Consider the following 26,603-nt stretch of genomic DNA (forward strand, 5'->3'; position numbering starts at 1 on the left):
CAAGCCAGCTACTTCCAACCACGTGCACGTCCAAGCTTTCTAATATGACTTCTCTCCAAAGTCCGTTGAATTGTAAGATTTTTTTAAGGGCAGTTTTTTTCCAACTTCAAATAGACACAAATGTTTGAAACAACATGGCAGTTACCATGAATATAAAATGCAAACATAATTTTTACAATACCGGGTTACTTTATTTCAAAACCTTTATTTAGGAAAAAAATGGCCAGTGCATTGTGAGCAGTCATGCTGTCGTGATTAAATAGCACTTCTGCGGCAACTCCAACTTTACTTTTTGTAGATATGCTGGCTGATCATAAATCCTTCATTGATGCAAAAAATTGTATACCTTAAAATTCGCAATTTTTGAATCCTTTCTAATGGACTGTGAGTGACAACACGATGCTTTGTTGTTCAATTTTAGACCTGGAACTGAATACACCCTATTTTTGCGCACTATAATGTGCACTGCTTTATAAGGCACATCCTCAAAAATAGTCTTTTGTCATACATTTTTCATAAATTATGTGCACAGTACTACAAGGTGCATGAAATAGAAACTACAGTAAAAGCTACCGTGTTTATTCATATGCAAACCTTAATGACTAATAAGTTCTTATGTATCACTGATTTAAATCGCAAAATATCGTTTGCAACAGGAAATAAACTTGGATAGAGACGGTAGAAGCGCCTACACTTTTCACAAGACCATCAGTGAACTTGAGCTTTTGTCGTCTACCATGTGGAAAACTTCTTTTTTGCTTATGTATTCTTCCTTTTCTATTCTTTTTAATACAAAATTTTATTACACTTTAGTTATTTTGTTTTATTTATTTTTCATTTTATTGTTTGTTTGTCAGAATGCAACATCCTTGCAGCCTGGTCATCCTGGAAGGGGCATTTGCGCTCGTCTTGGGATCAAGAGGTCGCAGGTTCAATTCTCGGCTCCTCCGTGTTATATGTTGAAGTGTCCTTAGGCAAGACACTGAATCCCTAATGCGCTTGATAGCACGTAGTTGCCTTGCATGGGTGACGCTGCTATCGGTTAGTTAGTGTGTAAAAGGGAAAAGTATGTAGCACCTTGTAAAGCGCTTTGGGTGGTCTTCATCGACTTGAAAAGCGCTATATGAATGCAGACCATTTACATTACCCCACATGCGGTCCCTTCTCAAGGTTTCTTCATTTTCTTCATGCTGAGATTTTTGAGTTTTTCCTTGCCCTCATGTAGGTTTTAGATCAGGGGATTGTGTATTAATAGTCTGTAGCTTGCAATAGTCTGTGGTCTGTGCAGCCCTTTTAGACTCCTTATGATTAAGCGCTATACAAATAAACATGACTTGACTGGACCTGACCTGACCAGTAATACAAATGACATACAAGAAAGCATTACATTTTATTTCATTATCACTCAATTTTTACTCACAGTGCCAGAAACATGAATTTGAAGAATGTATTCTAATGGATTATACTCTCTCTCCACTTCTTCTGTGCGTCAATGACGTCTTGGTTTAACATGTATACGTACGTGAAAGAGCTTGTATAGTTTTTTGTTGATAGACCTTCTGTTTTCTGTGTCTGTCTTTAACAACGTTATTGACGAACAAGTAAAGAAGAGGAGAGAATGTTTAACATATCAGAATGCACTCTGCCAATCAGTGTTTCTGGCACCTTGAGTAAAGATAGTGTGCTAATGAGATGAGCTCTAATCCTTTTTTGTATGTCACATGTAGCACTGGTGGTTTAGTGGTAAAGAATTTGTGCCTTCACAGCCACGTCCCTGGTCTGAATCCCATTGGAAACAATGTATCGCAATTTGGGCCAGTGATAATTAGTGAATAATCCTTACTCAAATACGGAAGTGTATGATAAAACCTTGGTTAATAATGCAGACCTGTATGTATTTCCAATCGTATTCACTATATTATGCAGTGTTTAAGGCACATTGGGTTATAAGGTGGACTTCCAATTTAATTTGTGGTTTTAGGTGGCCAATATAGTCTGAAAAATACAGTAATTAAGTCCTGTAAGCTGCATTTGTCTGAGTTGTGCTTTCCTCTTATGTGAGTAATCGGCATGACCATGTGAAGTATCTCTCTGTGGACAAAGCTGGCAGCCCGGCTTCACGTGGCAGCAGGGATGACCGGCTGTGTTGTGTCAGCCAGTCTATCTGTGCCAAGTACAATTCGCTGCAAAGGCCAGCGATGCACACTCATTGGCTTTCAAATCAAAACATTAAGGAAGTCCCATAGGAAATGTCATCTCACTCATTAAACAACCTAGCTAAATAAAAATCCGCCCTTCAATGCATTTATCCACATCTACACAAGATAAGGCTAATTAAACTATATTATAAATCCAGGCTTTTGCAAAGAAAATTCTTTTTATGTTCAAGGCTGAGTATTTTACAATTGCCAAATGACCTGTTTTTTTATATTAGTTTATGTTTTATTAAGCATTGTACATAAGTAAATGAGTTCCTGCAGTTCACCTGCATATCAATCTTTACCGTATTTTCTGCACCATAAAGTGCATTGGATTATAAGGCGCATGCCCCCAAAAAAGCCTTGAGATACAGTATGTTTTTCATATATAAGGCACATGGGACTACAAGACTTTATTTTGTGAGGGCTCATCCAGAATATGGTGCTAAGGAATTTGTGAAGTCTTTGTTTGATGGTCATTAGAACGATGGCCAAAACTGAGGCCCACAACTCGGACTGCGTGACTGCCCCATGTCGGTCTCTCATTCGACGCCCACTTGGCGTTCTTTCAGTCAAGCTAAACAAAAATGACCAGACTCTGAAAAAACTATATCAGTGTCATTGTCTTTTTAAAAATATGTACTGCTAAATTTGGAAATCCATCAGTTTACTAAATTATATAATGCACCTTGAATTGTTTTTCCTTCTATGCTGCACCGTAAATCACTTTACAGAGCCAGTGTCATGTCTCTGTGCAGGCTGTGTGTGTTTTGCTCAAGACGTTTTCAAGTGGGTTTGCATGATGTCCTAGAAAATGTAATTGCTGCCCAAATTTAAGGAAATCTGTACTCTCTCACTCATCTGTTTGATAAATTTGATTTTGTGGTTTAATATAAGCCTTTGAATATTCTCAGTAAGTTCCCTCCTGTTTTTTGTTTTCTCTGAGCTAACTCTTCTTTAACTGACCCGGTTTATCTTCTCTCCCCTCCCTGTAGAGAGTTTTGAGGTGACCCTCACTGAAGAAGGTGATCTTGGGCTCTTTCTTCTGCTTTTTGCTTTTTGTTACGATTAACTCACTAACACAAACTGGCATCTGCACAGACACGCTCCCATAATCCGTGATTTAACCATTTGTTTTTTGCTTTTGATTTTTGTTTTCCCACCTAACCTCTTCACACTTGAATAGTTGGATATCTGGATGAACAGTGTGATGCTTACTAAATTAGAAATATCTGTGCATGAGGCATCCATTGCAGTTTGCAGACCCTAACAGTTTCCCAGCTATGGCCAGGAAACATTAGACTGCTTCAAATTGGCAGGTCTTCAATTTGTTTTTTAAAACGTCATTAAGTATATCTTTGGAGGAATCTGATGTTTTGTGCCTCCATGTGATTCATCTATCTACCTATAGTTTCTTCTATTTCTAAACTATTCAAATGAAAGCTGCTGAGATTGTTAACAAATGCAAACTATCTGCTGTACCTTTGCCCCTGTGCATTTTTCTTCAAATCCTCCACCACTGATATATCCCATTAGCATGGCTGCAGTTGTCTTTTGATATGGATGTCAATTTGATATTGATATTTCTAATCCCACTTCTTATCCAGTGCTTTTTATTTGAATGAATTACTTGTGGCGATTTGATCCCCTTACTTAATTGTGAGATATTTTGATTTAATTTAGTCTAAGAATCCACGAAGCAGTCTTGTGACACACATTCTGTAGAATTAATGTATACTGGTTTTTGAGTAGTGTGATGACTTCCCGCCCTCTTTCTTTTGCTTTGATTTAAGTTCTGCACATTTTCCTCACAAATGCCTTTATTCATTGCGGGGGTAAATTGTTCACCACTCAGACAGTTCCCTGATGTTTCCATTTTGGAGATTTTTCTGCGAGTATACTTCTGTAAAATGCTTTTTCACATCGATTTTAGTTTCTGCCTGCATGACTGAATGCTGACCGTTTTTAAATGGCTTTGAATAGACATGCCTTCTACTGTATATTAATGAATGTGCCTCACACCCTCCCAACGACGAAAGTTTTTTTGGACTTCCTCCACAGACCACCCAACCTTAACTTGAAATCCCAACTCCTTAAACCTGTGGCTGATCATTTTATTTGCCTTAATTTATTATTATTTTTTTTTAATTGCTGTGAAGGTTTAGTTAAGAAACAGAAGACTTTTCACACTGCTTTAAAGCAATTCTTTTTTGTTCAGGTGAGATTTGTGGCTTCAAGATCCATGGACAGAATGTCCCCTTTGAAGCTGTGGTCCTGGACAAGTCCAGTGGTGAGGGAGTTATTCGGGCAAAGGACAAGTTAGACTGTGAGCTGCAGAAGGAGCACACCTTCACCATCCAAGCTTATGACTGTGGGGAGGGACCCGATGGCGCCAACATGAAAAAATCACACAAGTCAGTTTACATCTCGTCTTCATTTGGCCACCTAAACTCATGACGATTGAACAATTCCACATTCACTTCTTTTTTTTGATTGTAATTGAGTCATCTAGATCTTTAAACATCAGCAATTTATCATGAGTTTTGCATGCGAACCCTGTTAATGGAGGTTTGTCCTTGTCAGGGCCACCGTCCACATACAAGTGAACGACCTCAACGAGTATTCGCCAGTATTCAAAGAGAAGTCCTACAAAGCCACCGTCATTGAGGGAAAGAAATACGATAGCCTCTTGAAGGTAGAGGCAGTGGACGCAGACTGTTCTTTCCAGTTTAGCCAAATCTGCAACTATGAAATAGTCACCCCTGATGTTCCCTTCACCATTGACAAAGACGGTAAGGACAAAGAACTTAACAGCCCCTGCGAGGGTAAGAATCGTAATTTGCATTGTGGTCGGTACATTGATTTCTGCAATCAATTGGACCCGCTGGACGGGTCATTTAGAATGCCTCACATATTGTTTTGTTCTAAGGCAAAGACAAGGAAATGTCATTCAAGCTGTTTACTATTCAGGCCTGATGATAGTTTTGCCAATGTCAGTCAGTGTTAATGTTACATTTCACTCTTCTTGGCGTTTGTTTTTCTTAGGCCTGAGTGATATTTTTTTCAGATTATTCAGATGTTATAAAAAATATACCATTTATTTTAATTATAAAATAAAATTTCCCCAGTCATTAGCATTACATTTAGAAGATAATGGACGTGCTAAAATTAACATTTTGAACCTGACCTGCGTTGTGTACAGTAATCCCTTGTTTTTCACGGGGGCTGCATTCCAAAAAAGTCCTGCAATGCTGCCCACCCTGGTTGTTTGACTGACGACATACACAAGCCTATCACAGTCACAGGCATAGAAAGTTACACCCACCTACCACACACAGCTTTCCTCCCCTGTGATAGCATTTGATGTATTTTGTCTGCTGCAGAACACAACGCATAATGAAAATGAAGTATCGAAACTATGAAAAGTAAACCGCGATCCAGCGAGGGGTTACTGTACTCTAGAAGAGATAGCTGCACCCTAATTGAATAAGAGAAAAATCTTGGCTGAAGCTATTTGAAAATGTGTTTGGAAAAAAATCAATATAACAGCGCAAAGTATATTTACAGATTTTTGCTGCTTACTGTATGTAGTAAATTAGTTATTGTCTTTTAAAAGTCCGCAGGATATTCAGAGACAATTATTGTTTGCAGAAAAACAGTTTCAGTAACTAACTTGGTAGTCAGACTTATTTTATATCTCTGCAGATTTTATCAAACACAAACTCACACCCAACTAAGCAATGTTTCTTGTTTCAATCAGGTGTCATCAAGAACACGGAGAAACTAAACTATGGGAAAGAGCACATGTATAAGCTGACTGTGACTGCTTATGACTGTGGAAAGAACCGTGCCTCTGAGGACGTTCTTGTCAAAATCAGCGTCAAGCCAACATGCAAACCTAGCTGGCAAGGTACCACCACACTCGTCTACTTGCTAAGCATCACTCCCTATGTGTAGGAATAGAATCATGTTGGCAGCTTTTGCCATAAGGCTAAATGTATGTTGTTCTCAAAAGGAAGTGCTTATTGTGGCATAATTTATACTGACGAACCTGGTATCGATGTCTGCGCCTTATCAGCGCTGTCGAAGAACGCTTTTGTGACATTCTCCTGGTTTCTTGCCCTCAGGCTTCAACAAGAGGATTGAATATGAGCCTGGTACAGGCAGCCTGGCTCTTTTCCCCAGTGTGCACCTGGAGACCTGTGATGAGCCGATTACATTCATCAAAGCCACAATTGAACTGGAAACCAACCATATTGGAAAGGGCTGTGACCGCGACACATACTCTGAAAAGTCCCTCCACAAGCTCTGTGGTAAGGCCCCTAATTTCTGAGTAGTGGGGAGTACTGTGTGATTGATTCAGAGGAATAATGACCCAAAATATAACTAGGGGCCAGCTCTGGTGCAGTGGAGCTGCTCCCAGCTCCTAGCAGCTCTGCTAACTGGACGGTGGGACTGCCCACCGATAACGGCCACGACAGTGACCAGGTGTTTGAGTTCAACGGGACCCAGGCCATCAAGGTTCCGGATGGCTTGGTGAGCACCAGCCTAAAAGAGCCCTTCACCATATCTGTGTGGATGAGACATGGCCCTGGGGCCCGTGAGAAGGAGACTATCCTCTGCAACTCTGATAAGACAGGTAACTGCGCTTCAAGGTTTGATATCAACATCTTTATATCATGAACGTAATTTAATGCACACCTGATTATAAGGCGGACCCCCAAAAACGTTTCTTGTATTATTTTTTCATATATGAGATGCACCGGCGCATGGATTTAAAACTACAGTAAGGGCTGGGATTGCACAAAAAATAAATAAGTTCCATATTTGAGATTAGATTTATCAGTAAAAATATATTGCTAATCACAATTGCAAAATCTTGATGCAAACGGATTCAAACCCATATCGCAGCGGGGAGATCACTGGACCCTATCGGACTTGTAGGTATCGATTGTTTTTGGGGATACATATCAATTGATCCATGATGGTACACATATGATAATGCACCATTTTTTTCCTTACACAAGAATCACTGGAATATAAGGCGCACGTTCAAATTTCTGAACTTTTTTGGGGGGCGGGGTGGCTGCGCTTTATAGTCCGGAAAACCCAGTAATTAAACTAGCAGGACAGGGCAGTTTCATCCATTAAGGTATCAGAAAATTGCATCCTTTCGGGCTTGCTAATACTTAGTGCTTCGTTCATCCCTGGTTCACTGCTTCGCAAATTTTAAATTAAAATGTCTTGTCATTGTTATCAATGTATCGTCCCTTGTGGTTTACAGATAGCACACAGCAAATGCTGCATGGGGCAAATGTTGTGTCTGTGTTTATGTGTGTGTGTGTGTGTGTGTGTGTGTGTGTGTGTGTTTTGAGTGTGCGTGACTGCGCAACTATGATAGGCTGGTGTATGCAGTCAGTCAAACAGCCTGGTTAGGCAAGTCAACGAAACAAAACTAACTGGGAAGCATAGCGACTGCTAGCTTTTAGGGATTTGTTATGTTGAGATGAAATTCATAAATTAAATCGGAGTCAGAAGAGAGCCAAAAAATGCTGATAACCAGCGGGGGCTCTGTGGATTGCTATCGTGTCCGAAAAATCGACTGTGGCGGCGTTGGGAAAGAAGGTAATACCGAGGCTACAGGGCCGACCTAATGCTACGGCTATGCTCACAACCCTCTTAAGCCATCCCTGCTGAGCCTGTATCTCACCAACCCCAGATCCATTACCCATAAAACGGATGACTTGTGTTTACAACTCATGAAAAAACGCTATATTTGGGACTGTTATATTTTAACCATTTTGACTTTGGCTTAACTTAGGATACCTGATGCTAGCATACAGCTAGCCAGCCGCTCTCAAAATTGCTCTCTTACGCTGGAAGGAGAAGCCCTCTAAAATGACAAGAAAAAACTTTTTTTTTCAACTGCAATTCTGTATACTGTTTTTACAGTCGTCTTAAGATTGACTCTTAGGAGCTTTGTGGGACGCTACTTTGCGGATAGTCACTTTTTTTACGGGTGGTTGTGGTCCTCATTAACCGCATTAACCGAGGGATCTCTGTACATGTTTTGCCACTCTGCTAGCTACCTTGTTAATTCATTTTTTTTCCTTCTCAGGCCTGCCTAGTTTTTTTTATCATCTCTTTATTTTAGTCTAGTAGTGACTATAAAGCTTATACGAAATCTAACCGCCGACTGTAAAGTCTCGGAGAAATGTTTTGATGGTTTATTAACGACCATCCCAGAGCTTACGTAAGGAAGGATTACATCAAGGCAGTCGAGCACTAGACAGAAAGCATTGGTATGCTGCCCGTGATTACACCATCCTAATACCTACCCTTACCCTTGACATCCTCAATTCACTGGGGATGGAAATCTTTGGGTACCTTATGGTTCGATTAAACTTACAATTCAGGACGCTTGATTTTCAATATTTTTCTCCTCAATAAGATTTTAACACATGTAGTGATAAATAACTGTGCATTTGCAACAAAGGAAAAAGTATTGAATTCATTTTCACTGCAGTTTATGTAGACACTGTATATCCTTTTAGTCTTCAAACAACTCGAAGATCTCCTTCTCCATTTCAGTATTTTTTTTTCTGCAGCAATGTTGTACTGTTAAAATAATTTTACAATTAAAAACACCAGAATTTAGCGGTCTTTTACCGTAAATTATGTGCTTACATTTGCCGCAGTAATTCTGTTGTTCTTGTATAATCTGTGCTCCCTTCCCACACGCTGCCTACCATTTGCTATAAGTGACACAGGGCCAAATATTCTCCTATAAGCTGACGCGCTGATTACAGTATTTTATTTTACAGTTGTAAATATGGCTTGGAAGTGAGTATACTGACGCTGCCCGACCAACATAAGTTGCTTCAGAGCTATATTATACTAAAAAGTTGAAAAAAACCACAAAAATTCACTAATGCCCAAACACCCTAACAAGTTAAGCACCTCGGCACCCGAGTTGATCATGCTTTCGTCCCTCCAGATGAAACGGGACACAAGAAAGCGGCCATGTCACTCGGGTCAGGGTGACACGCTTTCACTGGTTTACCCCTGCCGCATCATACGGGTGCCCTGCCCATCCCTTAGAACACGTCTAAACATCCCACTATCATTTCACAACACCTCGTTACCAAGAAAAGTAATTGCGCTCATTTGTTACGCATTATTCCCAACACTTCTGGTGATTAAAAAGTGCTATCCATCCACCAATCCATCCATCCATCCATTCATCCATCAACATCTATCTGGGGTTGAATCACGAGGGCAGCAGCCTCTGCAGGGAAGCCAAGACCTCCCTATCCTCAGCCACTTCATCCAGCTCATCCGACTGGATCCCAAGGTGTTGCCAGGCCAGTCTAAAGACGCAGTCTCTCCAGCGTGTCCTGTGTCGTCCCAGGGGCATCCTGCCTGTGGGACATGGCTGGAACACCTCCTGAGGGAGGCATCCAGGAGGCATCCTTATCAGATGCCACAGACACCTAAGCTGGCTCCTTAACATGGAGGAGAAGTTGCTCTACATCGAGCCCCTCAAAGATGACCGAGCTTCTCACCCTGTAAAAGAGAGCCCAGCCATCCTTCGGAAAAAAACTCATTATAGCCGCTTGTTTCCAGGATTGTGTTCTTTCGGTCATGACCCACAGTTTGTGACCATTTCTTGAGACTAAAAAGAGCATAGACCAACCAGTAAATCAAAAGCTTTGCCTTTCAGCTCAGCTTCTTCTTCACCATGATGGTTAAGAGAAAAGTCTGTGCAATGCAATCACAGTTGCTTGTATCAGCTCGTTCATTACCCTTATTTTAAGTAAACTAACACCAGGTAGCATCTCTTACCTCAACTCAGACTCCTTCTGACCTAACTGGCAGGCTCTTAGGTGATCAATGATAACTGCCAAGGCAGCGAACACAATCCCTCCATCGGTAACTCGAACGCCTTTGTCGGGATGATATTTTAGTGTGAAAAAAAGACAATTAATGTTGCTTTTGTTTAGTTGTGTTTTGTAATTGACACTGCAAAAAACAGACTGCTTCAACACATTTCTGTACAGGCACGCATGCCACCTTAGTGTACAGGCTCTAAGAGAATCTGGCATTTTATTTGCCCCCTACTTATTAACATCTATTTTCTATTTCATTTTACATATTTTAATCCATTTCAAAGGTTTATTAATAGATTAAGATTCATTTACGTCAGAATTGCGATCCCTGTAAGAATTAGACATTTCTCTTCCCCCCTACCATTAACTACAACATATGATCACACAAAAACATATTTCTTCTGTTTCTATTTGTCATGATTGCTGATTCGGGGTACCTGCGAATGCCCCGTTGGTGCCAGTAAAACTGAGTAAAATGGACGCTATTGGGTCATGTCTCCGTTTCTGGCTTGTGACATTATGACTTTTATTGTTTTGATGTGTATCAGTTCTCTTGATGAGTTTATATTAATCAGTGATGTGTTCTAATTTTTTCCTGTCCTGTTTGGTCATATTCACCCTGCAGACATGAACAGGCACCACTATTCCCTCTACGTCCACAACTGCAGGCTGATGCTTCTCCTCCGCCAAGATCCATCGGAAGCAGAGAACTACAAACCAGCCGAGTTCCACTGGAAACTCGATCAGGTGTGCCACTGCTGCCAAATTTACCTACAGATGTAGGTTTAGTTGGCAGAATCAAAGTAATGTTTTCATCCGTACCATGTTCTCTGCAGGTGTGTGACAAAGAATGGCATCACTATGTGATGAATGTAGAGTTCCCCACCGTGATGCTTTTTGTGGATGGGACAACATTTGAACCCTTCTTGGTGACAGAGGACTACCCATTGCACGCCTCCAAGATCGAGACCCAGATCACCATCGGTGCTTGCTGGCAAGGTAGAATATGTACACTTAGTCATACAATGAAATTATGCAATCTGTTGTTCTTCTTCGATATTTACAAAATGCCCTCAACCTTTAAGCAATGATGCAACGTGAACATTGTAGATGGAATTCCTCTCGCAGACCCTCAACCTTCCTCCCTTTCTCTCCGATCTCTTTTTCCTGTCCTCTGCAGAAAACTCAGGACATGACAATGACACTGAGACTTTTTCAGAGTCTTCCACAGGTTGCCCAAACTCTTTCCCTACTCACATAGCTCCATGTGTCCACCATGTCTCATCATGTTTTTGGCATCCTTCAGATACTTTTATTTGCTGACACATTTCCCCCCTCATTATGTTTTAAAGCATGTTGGAATGTGAACAAAGTCATCATTTAATGCATTTTGAGTATCATTTGTATATCATCCTCATCCACTAAACCTATTGCGCAAGATTGCCCTGAAGTATAATTGGGATAAGCGCAAAATCCACAGTTAGTAAAGAGTTCACTTTCATAGCATTATTTTGACAGAAAATAGATGCTAATGGAAGTCAGGTAAAAGTGATATATATACAGACAAGGAGATGGGAGAAAAACACTCTGGACTATTGTAAAATCAGAAAGGAATCATCCCAAATACATTGATAAATGTTTAGATCTGTGGTCTCTTACCTTTTTAAAACTGAGAGCTATTTGTTCTTACTCATTAGCGCAAAGGACTCCCAGTTTAAAATGAATTTCTAAAATGACAACTTATCATGTTCAGGGTTCATACGGGTGCTTGGAATCCTTAAATATGGTTGATTTTTAATGTTGCGTTTTCAAGGATTGAAAAGTGCATGAAATTTGGGTGAAGTGCTTGTAAATGTTTGAAATTGTTGCAATGCCTCTCAACAAGTCAGTGTAAAAGTGACGCCAACACTGCTCTCTAGTGGCTTCGCTTTGCATATTTATACACAAAATGGTCAGATCCACAAATAGATTCACCCAAAATCATATGTCACGATAAATGTACGCGCATTATGGGTTAATACATGAGTCACACAGGATTTCCCCCGTTAATGGTACTGGAGAACTTTTTAAAAGGGTTTTGATAGTCCTAAAAAGTGTGTGAGTTTGGTCATGAAAAAGGCTGCATGTTATTACTATGTTGTTACTAGGTCAATTATTCTAAGTAGGGTTGAATACTCAGTCAACTACAATGAAAAAATATATCTTGATAGAAGATCACAATGGCCCAGTACTGGTGAGCTACCTTTAGAACCAGTTGGCAGGCCGCTTAGGTGTTCTTATGGGGTTACCTGGTGCCCGCAAGCTCCACATTAAAGACCCTTGGTTTAGATAATTTCATTCTTAAGTTCCAGTTCTGTTCCAGGGTAAATCAGCGCTACGGTTAACTGGACGATCACCCATTATTTTGGTGTCGAAATAAACCAATTGAGCATGTGCACTAACTTGCTTGAACTTTTTGCTGCCTCTGTATTTTGTACCTGCATGCATTAATTAGGCGAAAAGCTGTGCAATTATATTCAACTTATGGTGATGTACACAGGCGGAAATGCACGCATGGCCCAGTTCTTTCATGGAAACCTCGCTGGGCTCATGATCCGCTCAGGCAAGTTGGAGAAAAAGAAGGTGATTGACTGTTTGTACACTTGCAAGGAGGGCCTGGATGTGCAGCTACCAGAGGAAGTAGCTTCCACAATCAAGGTGAGCTGGACAAAAACTACATTTTGTCCAATTTCAACGAATAGTAAGTCAAAAATTATCTTGTTAACTTCTTGTTTAGGTGGAGTTCAACCCCAACCAGTCCTCTCTGAACGTCGAGGGGGACGATATTGACGCTTTTGACAAGGTTATGCAGCACATCTCTTACCTAAACTCCCGCCAGTTCCCGACACCCGGCATCAGACACCTTCGCATTTCCACCACTGTCAAGTAAGCAACAACAATGGAGTCTTTTTGGATTCTTTTTCATTTATATAAAGCTTCAAACCATCTGCCTTGCGAAAAAATAAATAGATAGAAGCCCCATTGTGTTTAAGGCCACAGTGTTTAAACTGTAGGAAAGAAAGTAGCGGGGTCAAGTCCGGAATTTATGCTACGGTACATAAGCCCTCAAATATGAAATCAACTTATTAATGCCTTTTCATCCACAACCAGATTTTCTGTTTTTGTTTTTGGCCAAGTAATGCGTCCAAACTGTAGAAACATACAAATTGAACAATGGTGTATCCCTCCTTGTTATTATTTGAGGTGTGGAAAATGAAAGGGTGCTAATAGAAAGATGCATCTTATTAGATGTTTCAATGAGGAGTCCTGCGTGACCATGCCGGATGCTGAAGGTTACGTGATGGTGCTACAGCCCGAGGAGCCCAAGATCAGCCTGAGTGGAATCGACCACTTTGCTCGCAGTGCTGCTGAATTTGAGAGCCAAGAAGGCGTGACGCTTTTCCCCGAGCTGCGCATTGTGAGCACTATCACCCGCGAGGTGGAACCTGACACTGAGTCAGAAACCACAGAGGGTGCAGATGATGACCCCACAGGTAAGAGTAATGCACACCATATCTTACAATCGTCCCACCCCGTTATATTTTAGGTATTTTGTTCTTTTCAAGTTGCATTATGGGGATTGACCAGTCTGAGGTCTGTGATACCTAAAGCAGTAGAAAACAGTAATGCGCTGGTAATAGAAATATCCTTTAAATTTAACAGCATGCCAGGAGGATTACGATTGTATCTGAGGGGATTGGACAGAATGAGTGACAGATAAAGTTGTTTACTCCTTTACGGGAGGGGCTGGTGGAGGCTCACCATCTGTTAGCTTTGTAATGTACACAAGCTAGGATTAGGAGACAATAAATATCAGCAGAGCTGAAACAGGAAGTGGAAAGTTTTCTGCATTGCCATACAGAAGACAACATATCAAGGCTTCATAGATTCATATTAGTGTAGGGATTACATATCAATTATGGAAATGTATTTTGGGCCTAACAAAAAATTAAGGTGGCGTTTCCCAGTGGTAAATTTTAATAGGAAGAATTTCCTGAAACTGAAAATATCAACTCAGATTTCCCGCGGATCCTTGACAAGTCTTAAAAGGCATTGAATTCATTATTCTAGAAAAAAAGGCCTTTATTGGTATTAAACTGTCTTATATCTGGTGTTATGAGTGCACTGCAGGAAAGATGTCTAAATGTAGTGGAAGCTAGAGCTATTGTTGGTGATGGTAATGAGTGGAGAGGTGTTGTAAAAGGATAGTAGGATGTTTGGGCGCGTTCTGAGGGATGGACAGGGCCCCCGTATGATGCGGCAGGGTTAAACCAGTGAAAGCTGTTGGGCCCTGCTGTTGAACAAAAGAGTGTGTTGTCACCCTGACCCGAGTGACATGGCCGCTTTCTTGTGTCCCGTTTCATCTGGAGGGACGAAAGCATGACCAACTTAGGTGCCGAGGTGCCTAACTTGTTTGGGTTGGCATTTGGGTTGGCCATGGTCCCCCCCCCCCCCAAATTTTTTTTTTTCCCCCCTTTTATTTTCTTTGTTATTGTATGTGCTTGTCTTGCTGTCGGTCACCCCTCTTGAGGGATATGACCAAGGTAGGTAGGTAGGTTGATAGGTAGATAGATAGACAGATAGATAGATTGAGAGAGAGAGAGAGAGAGAGAGAAAGAGAGAGATATCCATTTTTCGAAAGTCCTAAAAATGTGAACCTATTAATAAGATTTATATTTGTTTGAACGAAACACATTCTGTAAGATTTATCAATTGCCTTTTTCTTAATAATTTACAGATTTACTTTTGTGGCGACATAACGTGACCACAATAACAGAGCTATCAAAACAGTGATGTGCAAGAACTGTGTTTTCTTTGTCGACTTGGTCTTAAATTGGATTTTAAAAGGCATTAAACGAGTCTTAAAAGTCTTGAATTTAAATTGATTTAAGCTTTAGGAACCCTGAAGCTACTTATTACCCTCATTTTAAGCAACTTGTATATGGGGAGAAATTCGTATCAAAAATATTTACACCCGTATTGTTTAGATTTACAAATATATTTGCGATTTACCCAAGATCTAATAATTATGTTGTGATAAAGGCACATGCAAGATTATCAATAGCATATGTAAATTGCAGATATATTATCACGAAGCAGAGCGGGAAACAGGAAAGGATCCATTCGCGTAGACGAACTCACAATTTATTGGGAGAAGAGGAGGAGGGTGCGCACACTCGATCTGCGGATCGATGGTCGCGGAGTGGATTAGAAATCCAAACAAAAGAAAAGTTGTCCAAAACGTATCAGACCAAAAACAAAACAGGATCAAACGCGGGCAGATATACGGACTAGGTATTTCTCAGAATTAAATAGAACTTTCAGAAATCTCACAGAAGTCTCACCAAAGTTTAACAGGTATAACAAACAAAAGCTCCAGCAACGCACCCTTCAAAGTAACGCGTTTAAATACGGTCAAAAAGCAATCAGTCAATGCGACTCAGCCGGTGTCCATGGGCGGGGCCTATTGGGCGTTGTGGCAACCGTGCCAGAATACGGCGCCACCCGGCTGAAACCAGCTGGGCGCTATGGCAACCGCGCCAAACCTGACATATATTTGTGGCTCTCCAAAATGTACAGGACTTCTTCTTTTGATGGTTCTACAAAAATTGAAAAAAATGGCTTTGAAAGTGCTTAAAAGTGCTTTAATTTGGCAATGAAAACTGCACTGATATGCCATTGTGAGTAGTGGGTTGCAATTGCCCATTCTCCATGCTGGTTATAACCACAGAAATATGTTTTTACAGTAATCCTTTGCTGCATCGCTGTTTACTTTTAGCAGTTTCAAATACTTCACAGATTTTCATTGTTCAAGAAATGCTGGTGCTATGTTAATTTTTATCGGGTTCGGGAAGAGGTAGCGTCGGGAGAGAAAACAATTGCGATGCTGCAGGATCAGGGTTAGGATGCTGTTCTATGAGATGTGATTTGTTATTTTCAGTTCTTGGAGCACTTTCAAAACGATTTTGAAAATTGTAAAAATCCTCATTGTTTTCCATTCAGTTCAAGAGACGGTTGTTTCTGAGGAGATCATGCACAATTTGGACACGTGCGAAGTTACCGTGGTGGGAGACGAGCTGGATGCTGAGCACGAAGGCCTGGAGATGGATATGGAGCAGCTGCAGCAACGCAGCCTTGAGATTAGCTCCTCCCACCTTGGCATAGTCATTACAGGTGAGGAAGATTATGCTTTTTTTTTTCCCCAGCCCTTTTTTTGAATTGTAATTTCTCATTGCGCTCCAGGCGTCAACACCATGGCCAACTACGAGCAAGTCCTGCATCTCATTCGTTATAAGAACTGGCACACAGATGCACTCTTTGACAGGAAATTCAAACTGGTGTGCTCCGAACTCAACGGCCGCTACATAAGCAATGACTTCAAGGTCGAGGTAGGACCAGAATGTGTTTGTTCTTTTTACACTGATGGTTTCAAAATGCTTACAAGTGATGTGCATCCTCTTCAGGTTAACGTAATCCACACAGCTAGCGCAATGGAGCATTTCCACAGTGCAATGGTGCAGCCCAACTTCATCAACCCTGTACATCAGGCCTCTGTGGACTTGTCTGGTCACAACCTTGTCAACGCTCACCAGGCTTCAGGTAATTTTGTTTGATAAAACCCCACCTTGCACCTCACCTGGCAATAACAAATTACAATTTGTTAGAAATTACACTAAGTTACACTCACTGTATTTCTTAAAAAAAAAAGACAACTTGTTGTGGCAATACAAAGACTTCAAACTCAATATCAGTACCTACGTTTTCATGGGTATGCACTTTCAATGACGTGGAGAGCAAAATTGCATATCCTCTTTTAAAATAGGCAATGTCACATTGTTTTAGTACAGACGCTGCCCGACTTTTGAATGTGATTGTTTCCGGACGATTGTTCGTAAGTTGAAATTGTTCGTAAGTCGCTTCTGTGCTAGATTTTGTATGTTTAAGATTTATATAAGTTTAAGGCTTGCATAAGTATCCTGTATTGTTTTGTACTAAAAACAGTATATGCTATATAGAAATAAAGGAAAGTGTTCCGACCATTTTCTCAACAGCATCAAGCTTTTTTATTCCACTTTCATTTCAAAAGAAACTGCTCGCCTTCTCTTTACACTATAAACCAACCATATTTAATGGATGCACGAGATATTAAACAATTAAAAACGTCAAAGTTCTGAGCGCGCTGGAGATTCAGTACAAGTAGCACTGTATGTTTACACATAAACTAGGAAGTAAAAGCCGTATTTCTTCTTCGGGGTGGATGCTGGGTGACCTCTCACACCGCCATCACGCGCCGGAAAAGAGCACTACAGTACTGTCTTGTACACGGAGAAAGGTGTACACAATACAAAATCTAAACTACAGCAATGTCCAGATATTTTTCGAGTCCGAAAAAAATGTTTGTATCTACCGTTTTTCGTAAGTCGAATGGTCGTAAGTAGGGGAGCATCAGTAAAAAAGAAACTGAATGGTAGGTGATTACAAAAATTGAGTAATAAAATCAATACAAAAAACAAAAGTATATATTTTGAGTATTTATATTTGCTTTATATGAGACGTAAAATTACAATGATAAAGGATAACAGTAAAAGTAAAACTTAAAATAACAAGACTGTATGATACAATATACAGTATTTGACTGGCTGTTCTGCTTGTTCAGGATTCTGAGGCCAGTGAGGTGCTGTGCATTATTTGATTATACACATGAAATAAGAACAGAAGTTGCAATTGACTGTAAAACATTTTTTCCCACCAAGTAGTGATATTGTATCTTTAGGTATCAATTACCACAATAAGTTTGTTGTTAGTCATTATTTTAAGCAAAAACTCTCCCTGGCTTCATCATTGATATCATTGACATTTTATCATCACCACTAAGATATATATATATATTTTTTAAAACAAACCACATTTTTTTCTTATTTTTACCATTTTCAAGCTACACTTACAAAGAAAACAGCGACGACTATTTTAAGGTCCCCAAACTGCACAATTTTTGTCCCCATTTTTCTGCCCAGTCTTTTACAAGGTTTATTTTTATGGGCACCGAGCAGGGGTTGGTGTTTATATCCAGGCACGCGCACTTAAAGAGTTTATTATACTCATAACCTATTTTTTTATGACCGCTTATTCAGTTTGCTTTGGATTGTAAGTCACTTTTGAAACATGTGGCTACTGATGCTAGAGCACATAGAAAATATTCATGTCACCCTTTTTTAACTGCACATGTTAAGGGATTAAACTTGTGTGCACCCTTTAACATTCGTGCGCCAGCCATTTATTTCCCTGTTTCAATAATCTTCCAAGCTGCACAGCACGAGAGGGCCCTCATGGTGATAATACGGGCCTAAGCAGAGCCACTTCTTACCTGGAGTGGGATCAGAATAGTCATTGAGCATGTATTTGTGATTGCAGTGGTTCCCAGCGCGGCCACAATTGTCATTGTGGTCTGCGTCAGCTTCTTGGTGTTCATGATTATCCTGGGCGTGTTCCGCATCCGCGCCGCACACCAGCGAACCATGAGGGACCACGAGAACGGCAAAGAGAATGAGATGGATTGGGATGACTCGGCCCTCACCATAACCGTCAATCCTATGGAGGTAAGGAAAGAAAAATGTGTCACGGTTGGGAAAAAGACAGCTGTGTACTTGCTAATGCTCTCTGGTTGATGGTGTTAAGGGTGCCCTACTTTTTTACTGAGCTGCCGTGATTGACAGGTGGCCGAGGATGGGGAGATGGTTATTTATGGCACGATACCTTGTTGATTTGCATCAGCCACACAGGGGCAATTTCAAAGGAAGTTAAATACTTTTATGACCTAGATCTTCCAGACACGAAAGTCTCTCACCTTGAGGATAAATTCACCATTTTGAAGTAAAAAGGGTGACCTCCGTGAATTTTATATATCTGATGAGAAAACGTTGGGCGGTGGGGTGGGTGGTATTGTGAGATTTCATAGAGTGAATCGGGCGTTTGAAGTTGTGGCCAGAAGTACTATATTTTTTCTTTTGTAAAGCGCATTCGATTTTATCTTATTATCACACTATTTTTATTCACCGTACCAGAGGCAAATGTTAAATAATGGAGAGAACAGAAAGTTGTCCTGAAAAATATTAATAAATGCTAAAAAGGCGCAAGGGAAACAACTCTTGAAGCTCATGATGAATCGGACTTTGAAGGACATGAAATAAATGCATTTAAATCTTATGTTGATATTGTGATTATCGTTGTCAATAAGTTCTTTTAATAATGGTCGCACATATTTTAACAGTGTTTGTCACTTTTAATGCTTAGTTTAAGCTGAGAAAAAGTCAAATAAAATTTGTTATACACAAATAAATACGGTATTTCCTCTTCACCCTCTCACCTTTTTGAGCCCTGACCCATTTCATACCTGATCTTTACTGGTTGACCAATTTATCTACAAAATTCAGTGGTACCTCTTTATATAAGCACCACTGAACATGAGTTGTTTTTTTTCTTTAACAAAACTTTAGCTCACTATGAGAAGAGAAAATTTAGTTCAAGAGCAGACCCTAAGACCAACACTAGAGGCAGCTTGAGACCACCACTTGTGACTGTTTATCGTTCATATTAACTCGCCTGGTTTGCTGTTGAAAACTGTAAGGCAAAGAAAACTACTACAGGCAAACAAAAAACCTTTGCAGTTTTTGCGTGTACGTTGATTTTATGTTACAGTAACAATAATTTGAAGAATTGCTTACGTGTCGTCAACAGTTTCTTGATCTTGTGCATGTCCACCCCTGCCAATTGCTTCCCTTATTAAAAAATTTAAATCATCCTTATTTCGCGCTAATAAACTTTACAAATACTATGCAGCATCTTTTTATTCACAGCAACATTAACTATGTAGAATTCTGCGATATTAGCAATCTATCGCGAGGTTGTAGTTCGCTATCAGTCACTTAGACAATCCGGATTAGAGCCAAAATGGGCAAGACAAAATTGGTCTTTTATTTATTTTACACAATGCTAAATGATTAAAAAAAACAGTAAACTTTTTTGTATAATTTTATTTTAATTTTTACTAAAACGGCTCGGAAAAAGCTGGGCTTCTGGTCATTCTAAGGGTCAAGAAGAAATCCGCTGGTACGACAGCGTTCTCCATTCGGGCCCCAGTGCTGTGGTATGCTCTCCCCACTGGGATTCAATCTGGAGCCTCATTGAAAGTGTTTACATCTCGACTTAAAACACACTTATATTCAAGAGCTTTTGAATGTTGTTGACCCCGGAAAACTGTTAATCGAACATTCTGTTATGACCTGTATTTCATGTTGACGTGGTGTAAAACTAGTCTGTAGTCTCTACAGCCCTTTGAGACTTCTTGCGATTAAGGGCTGTATAAATAAATGGTACTTGAATATTACATCTGTTTTTAGTGATCAGGAAGATGTGTTTAATAGCTGTTCACTAGGATGCTTTTTTGCAGGACAGGAGCAGACCCATTTGTTTTTAATCATTTTATATCAGCATAATTTGCTCGTTACACAAGCAACTTGAGCTAAGAGCACAATTCTGGAACAAATTAAGTTCATAAAGGAAGTACAGCTGTAATCATTATTGCATTTTTGTGCAAATTCTGACAAAAATAACCTCCTTCAAATGACCCATAAAGGACAATCACAGCCTCAGAAAGTTTTACCAATGCCTACCCATGTACACAGACGTACGAAGACCAACACAGCAGTGAGGATGACGAGGAGGAAGAGGAGGAGAGCGAGGACGGCGAAGAAGAAGACGACATCACCAGCGCCGAGTCGGAGAGCAGCGAGGAGGACGAGGGAGGCGAGCAGGAGGACCAACAGAGGGCTAGCAGACAGCAGCAGCTTGAATGGGACGACTCTACCCTCACTTATTAGAGCTGCACACGCACAAACACACACTCGTCACTTATTTGCACTCACTTAAATATGTTCATCCTCACCTCATAAATTGATAGTTTTGTGTGACGTTACCCGCATCCCCTAATGTAAACTGTTGGCCATATTGGATGAGTCCACCCACCAAGCGCGGTTTGATTTTGCCACGGGTGGTTTCTTTGTGACCTAACCGTGTTTTGCCAAGTTCCGTAACCTGGTGAATGAAAGGTAGAGAGAGAACCCCACTTTGTTAATGTGACTTCCGGCGCGAGCCATAAAGCTTAGTCGAAAATAGTTCGCAGTTTCCTGGACGAAATGAGCTTCAAAAAGAACCCTGAATGGCGCTGAAGAATGGCTTAAAATAATGCACCCAGAAAGCGAGAGGCATAAAGAGGCCCTAAATTAGAGGTAAGATCAGGCCTAAAAAAGACAGCCTGACCTAGGATGGTGGGTATCAGGGTTCGTACAGGTGCTTGAAAACCCTGAAAAAAGAATAGTTTTAATGTTGTTTTTTCAAGCATTCCCTTTTGATTTACGGAAGCTGGCGTTAGTTCGTAAGGCATTGTCATATGAAGCGTCATCACCCCTTTACAGGTCACACCTGAGAGGACAGGTGTTGCACCTAAACAGGGCATCATGAAACGTGTATAAGTGCAAGGATTACATATTGATTATGCACATTCAATTATGGGGCATGTAGAAAATTAAGTTTTTGTCAGTGCTAAATTGTAACGGAAAGAACTTCCTGGAACTGAAACTGTAAGCTGCATATAACTCATTTTTTACCCAACACCTACATGGGGAAAGATTTGTCCCAAAGACATTAATATTCATGATTTACTCAATATCTAAAAAACATGTCTTGATAAATCCACAGACAAGATTAAAAATCGCTTATGTAAAGCGAAGATATATTTGTGGCTCTGCAAAATACATGATTCACACTGGATTTCTTCTTTTAATGGTATTGGTGAAATTGGAGAATTGGCTTAAAAAGTCATTGAAAAATGCTTGAATTTGGCCTTGAAAAGGGTGTACGAACCCTGTAAAAAGATTATATTAGTGTGGCGTTTTTCAGCTAAAACAAGTCTCAGAAAGGGCTTTAATTGACACCTAACACCAGACCACATGTTTTTGTTGTTCATGTATGGGCCCTGTTTGTCGATCAGTGAAATTTTGTCATAAACTAAATTAGTCTGGGCGCTCGTCTAACGATAGCCAAACGAAAGCTTTGATTGCGGCACCCATCCAATATGGCCGTCATTATTCAGGTTGTAGATAACGTGATGGGAACTATCAATACAAGGAGCCAGGAAGTCGTGAAAATCCCGGTCAAGGTTTTCCCTCTCGCCATTTCAGTGACCAGCTCGGTGTTGTGTAGTCATTAGTGGCTCGTTCTACTTAATTTATTCTATTTGCATTAACGAGAAATCTCGGCCAAATTTATTTTCTGCTGTGTGAGGAAGCCAACTGTGCACTTTTTAGTTTGTTTTCTGACATGAGGCTTCAGAGTGATATTTTTTTTTAGATCGCTACCGCATCTCAAAATCCCCATGAGTAGGCCAGTGACTTGAAACAACGCTTTTAGCAATTTGTTTTGTTTTACTTTGCATTTTTAACTTTTTAGTGCATGAAGAAGTCATGTGTAGCGAGTTGCGTTGCTTTTTAAAGATGTTGTAAATAATATGAACACCATATAAGTAGTCAATGTGCTTGTGAAGGCCTTTGCCACAGGGTCCAATATCTACAACTAACTATTTGTGTCATGCAGGTTGTAGCATGTCGCTAAAAAAACGTGTACAGAAGTGTCAGCTTTCATGACCAGTGTTCCAAGATTTCCCCCTTCCTTTTGTGCTCTTCCCTAAGCACAGGGGGCAGTCGCTTTGTTTTGCTTGCAAGTGCGTCCTTTTCATTCTTTCTTGACCTCGATGTCGTACAGCGTGCAGATGGATGCCGCTTGCTTAATTGCGCGCCAAACAGCTTCAAAAGGCAAACATCCTCGGCCTGAATTGTCACCTGCAAAATTGTCTGCGGCGCCTGGCGGTTTTAATGTGAACTCATGTTAAAGCATTTATCTCAAAGTAACAACATTTTGGGTGTTGAACTGAATATTGAGACTATACTGATATCAGCTGAACGTAACGTCTCTGCTAAATGTAAAAAACTATGTTTTGATTCTCCTCAAAGTCGTGTATGTGTTTCTTTGAATTATGTTTTAATGCATGTGAGCTAAGGAGCAGACTTGAGCCTCAATGGTTATTCAAGTCGACGGCTAGCTTGAACAAATGGGTGATGCCAACCCTCCCAGTTTCCCGGAAGGTCCAGGGGGTGCTAAGCAGTTGACCCCCGTCCTTATGGACATATAAAATGTATGTAAATATACAATATTGGGTTTTGAATAGAAGATAATGAATTTATTATTTCCTAAACTCTAGGTAAAGGTAGTAATCCACTTATAGCATAATGGGAATATTCAAAGAAATTAATAAGGCAGTAATTGTTGGAGGGAAAGTATACTTTTTGTTATGATTTGCGGTGGACCCAAACAAAGAGGAGCAGTAACAGCGTCAAAGTGCTCAAAAAGATGGTAATTGATAACACCATCGCCACCAAATTAACAAACAAATGGTCGGTGAACAATTACCAAAACTGTTTGAACCATAAAACAAAAAACAAACCTCCAAAACCAGGAGGAAACTACAAACAGTGTGATGAAGGTGGTGATAAATGGTAATGACCCAACAAAAGTATTGTCAGTGCAATTCTTTTATACGAGTCCCTAACGAGAGTCAGATGGTGAAGACTGAATAAAAATGACTTGACTTGAAGGCAGGTATGGAGATCCTCCAGTCCTATTCTTTGTTAGCGCCCTCTGGCGGATAACGGCGTGCTGGATCATGACACTTTCAGGGGAAAACGTATGAATTATATATAAGGGCCCGGTCACACAGCCGCTTGCGTCTGTATCGCAGCTGAATCACAACCAGAAATTTCTGCTATCGCGGCTGAATCACGACCAGAAATTTCTGCCCGTGAAGCAGACGCTGTCGCCCGCGTTGAGATCGCGATACAGACAAGATACAGCCGTGCTTTACACGCGGCAAGAAATTCACACGCGGTTGGCCTCGCGAAAAAGTTTTGCGCTGCTCAAAACTTTAGACCGCGGGTAACCGCGGGCGGCACACGTGGTACACACCAGGTAATGACGCAGAACGACGTGCTACGGCCGCGGCCAGGGCGTGGTTACACGCGGGTAAGACGGGAAATTTTAGCGGGTAATCGTGGGTGGTGCACGGTCATAGCACGTTTGTTCTGCGCTTGTATTGCGGCGTTATCACGTGAATTAGCTTGTGTAACGCGTGTGACGGTCAATCGCCTTTCTCCGCGTATATTCAGCGCGATTTGCCGAGCACACATCAGTTGTGCTCGAGATGTCAAAGGGTGAACATGGATCCCCGTCACCGTAGTGACCTCGTCTTAATCCATTTTTATTTCTTGACATTTTATTTCATAAGATAATAAAATAAAAATGAAAAACTATTACAATAATAACATATTGGCTTCTTCTTCGGTGCCATAGCTTGAAATCTTTATCTTCACGGGACTGTGTCTTGAGCGGTTATGATTTCTACAGCTTGGCTCGGCAGCTTTTATACCCGTGGTCCACACGCGGGAAGGACGTGGAACTGACATGATGAGGAAGCGGAACAGCCGCCGGCGTCTGTTTCGCGGGCATACCACGGATGAACAGCGGGTTGGCCAATTTTGCGCATTTTCCACCGCGGGCAACAGCGTCTGCTTCACGGGCAGAAATTTCTGGCCGTGATTCAGCCGCGATACAGACGCAAACGGCTGTGTGACCGGGCCCTTAGTTTCAACTTTAATATACACTCAAAATAAGGAGAGACGACAGGATTTTTAATTTGCGAGGAGAACAGAGAGTAAAACCTTTGGATAAGAAAGTCCCCCTTGTTTTAAAGGCCATCCCCGAGCCAATATCTAACATATTCTATGTTACAAAAGCCGATCCCCGCTAAAGGTTGTGGAAATCAAAGGATGGCAACATGATGGGCTTCACGCAACAATGATGTTCTAGTCAAAACAACAAACAATGGTGTGCAGTTAAAGTCAAAATAACGAACTGTCACCCTATTAAAACCTCAAGTCAAGTCCTGTTTATTTTAGGGGTGCTTAAATCGGGATATAAACTTATCAGTATATAGGGAAGTCATTGAAAAATTGGTACTATTAGTTGTTTTTTTAGAGCCACAGGAGTTAATCTGATTCCTGCCTTTGTGAAATCAGGAGGGTTGGTATCCCGAATGAGGATCATGACGACGGTATGGCAATTTTCCTCCGTCAAACTATTGTTTGCTCGAGGTCACCTGTCCTGCTTGACTGGATTCTGTGTAAAAGGCAAAGCAGCTAACTCCCGGACGATTTCCTAGGGCTTTGGTGCGGGATCTTTTTAGACAAAGGTGAAGAATTGTCATTTTTCGGCAAATATGCTTTGAGTTGTGTATTAATGTGAAGTCCCCTCCGTGCGCCCCCTGCAGGACTAATGATGGGAGTGCCTTTAGCTGGTCAGAGTGTATTAAGCGGATGTAACTTAGTGTTGTTTTTAATTTACTGCTCAGTTTTCTTAATGATCTGAATGAGTCTGATGAAATCTTCAGAATGCGGCTAGTTTTTTTATTTGACATACCGTTGATGTTTCCATGTCAATGTGTAGTTCATTATGTAAACCATTGTGAATCTTCTCTAGATATTATGTAGAATTCACCTTTAACCAGATGCACAGTACATAACGACGAAGCTTTGGCAGCATACGCGAGTGCTTGCCCGAGTGTATTGTTGCATTTATGTTGTGGATTACAACTGAACGATGAGCGTGTGTGAGCGTGTCCAACAATTCAGATATGTGATGAGCCCAATAAGCAACACAATCACTCACAATAATTGAATGTTTCGGTTTTAGTTAAAAAGCGACATTTACTGAGTTTAACGGCGCATGATCCAAAAGATTCCACTTATTCTTGTATTTCCCACATTTCAATTGCAGGTTTCTTCTGACCTTTTTTGTTTTTGACCGTTGCGGAAAATGTGAAACTGTTTGGCGAGTTGGTGGCGAAAGGTTCCTTTGTGCTTGTTGGAGCTGCTCTCACTTTTCTACTACCAATAGACAGGCAAACTGTAGTCAAGTTGATGCTTGCTCGTGAACAAAATAAAGGAAAATGAAATGGAATTATGCTGTTTGATCTTTTTTGCCCCATTTTCTTGACTTACTCTTGCGTTATTTCAAGCCAGCCCTCTGCGAGACAAACACTACTGATTGCTGGAGGAAAAGAAATCGTTGGCTGGCTGATCCTTGAAGAGCAGGATGATGATTTACACGGAAAAAAAGACGAGGACCAAATGATGAAGGTGCTGTATCCATACCTGTCAGCCTCCACGGCTCCATGCCCGTACAAACTGTCGTATTTTCCCTTACAAAATACAAAATAATCTTACACCATATGCACAGTTCATGTCATGGGAACCTGCCGTGGGTTCAAATCCAGCTCCAGACTTCCTGTGCGGAGTTTGTATGTTCTCCCCGT

At 40.7% G+C, this 26,603-nt stretch overlaps 1 protein-coding gene across 4 annotated transcripts in view; it reads left to right on the forward strand.

The window, feature by feature from the left end:
- The window catches only part of clstn1 (calsyntenin 1), a 51,327-nt gene extending 25,079 nt beyond the window's left edge, over positions 1-26,248 (forward strand). The window contains exons 3-19 of one of the 4 annotated variants that reach the window (XM_088331996.1): positions 3,194-3,223; positions 4,417-4,612; positions 4,782-4,990; positions 5,959-6,108; positions 6,326-6,511; positions 6,589-6,837; positions 10,713-10,834; positions 10,924-11,086; positions 11,268-11,318; positions 12,627-12,784; positions 12,864-13,012; positions 13,376-13,620; positions 16,130-16,300; positions 16,370-16,515; positions 16,591-16,726; positions 18,539-18,723; positions 20,809-26,248. In XM_088331996.1, the coding sequence (XP_088188122.1) occupies positions 3,194-3,223; positions 4,417-4,612; positions 4,782-4,990; positions 5,959-6,108; positions 6,326-6,511; positions 6,589-6,837; positions 10,713-10,834; positions 10,924-11,086; positions 11,268-11,318; positions 12,627-12,784; positions 12,864-13,012; positions 13,376-13,620; positions 16,130-16,300; positions 16,370-16,515; positions 16,591-16,726; positions 18,539-18,723; positions 20,809-21,003 (2,741 nt within the window). In that variant the 3' untranslated portion in view covers positions 21,004-26,248. The remainder of the gene's footprint in view (positions 1-3,193; positions 3,224-4,416; positions 4,613-4,781; positions 4,991-5,958; positions 6,109-6,325; positions 6,512-6,588; positions 6,838-10,712; positions 10,835-10,923; positions 11,087-11,267; positions 11,319-12,626; positions 12,785-12,863; positions 13,013-13,375; positions 13,621-16,129; positions 16,301-16,369; positions 16,516-16,590; positions 16,727-18,538; positions 18,724-20,808) is intronic. The other 3 variants (XM_088331998.1, XM_088331997.1, XM_088331999.1) reach the window with 3 other exon arrangements.
- The last annotated feature ends 355 nt before the right edge of the window (positions 26,249-26,603 follow it).

Source organism: Urocampus carinirostris, chromosome 3, assembly GCF_059441175.1.
Source record: "Urocampus carinirostris isolate Australia breed hairy pipefish chromosome 3, RoL_Ucar_1.0, whole genome shotgun sequence".
Lineage (NCBI taxonomy): Eukaryota > Metazoa > Chordata > Actinopteri > Syngnathiformes > Syngnathidae > Urocampus > Urocampus carinirostris.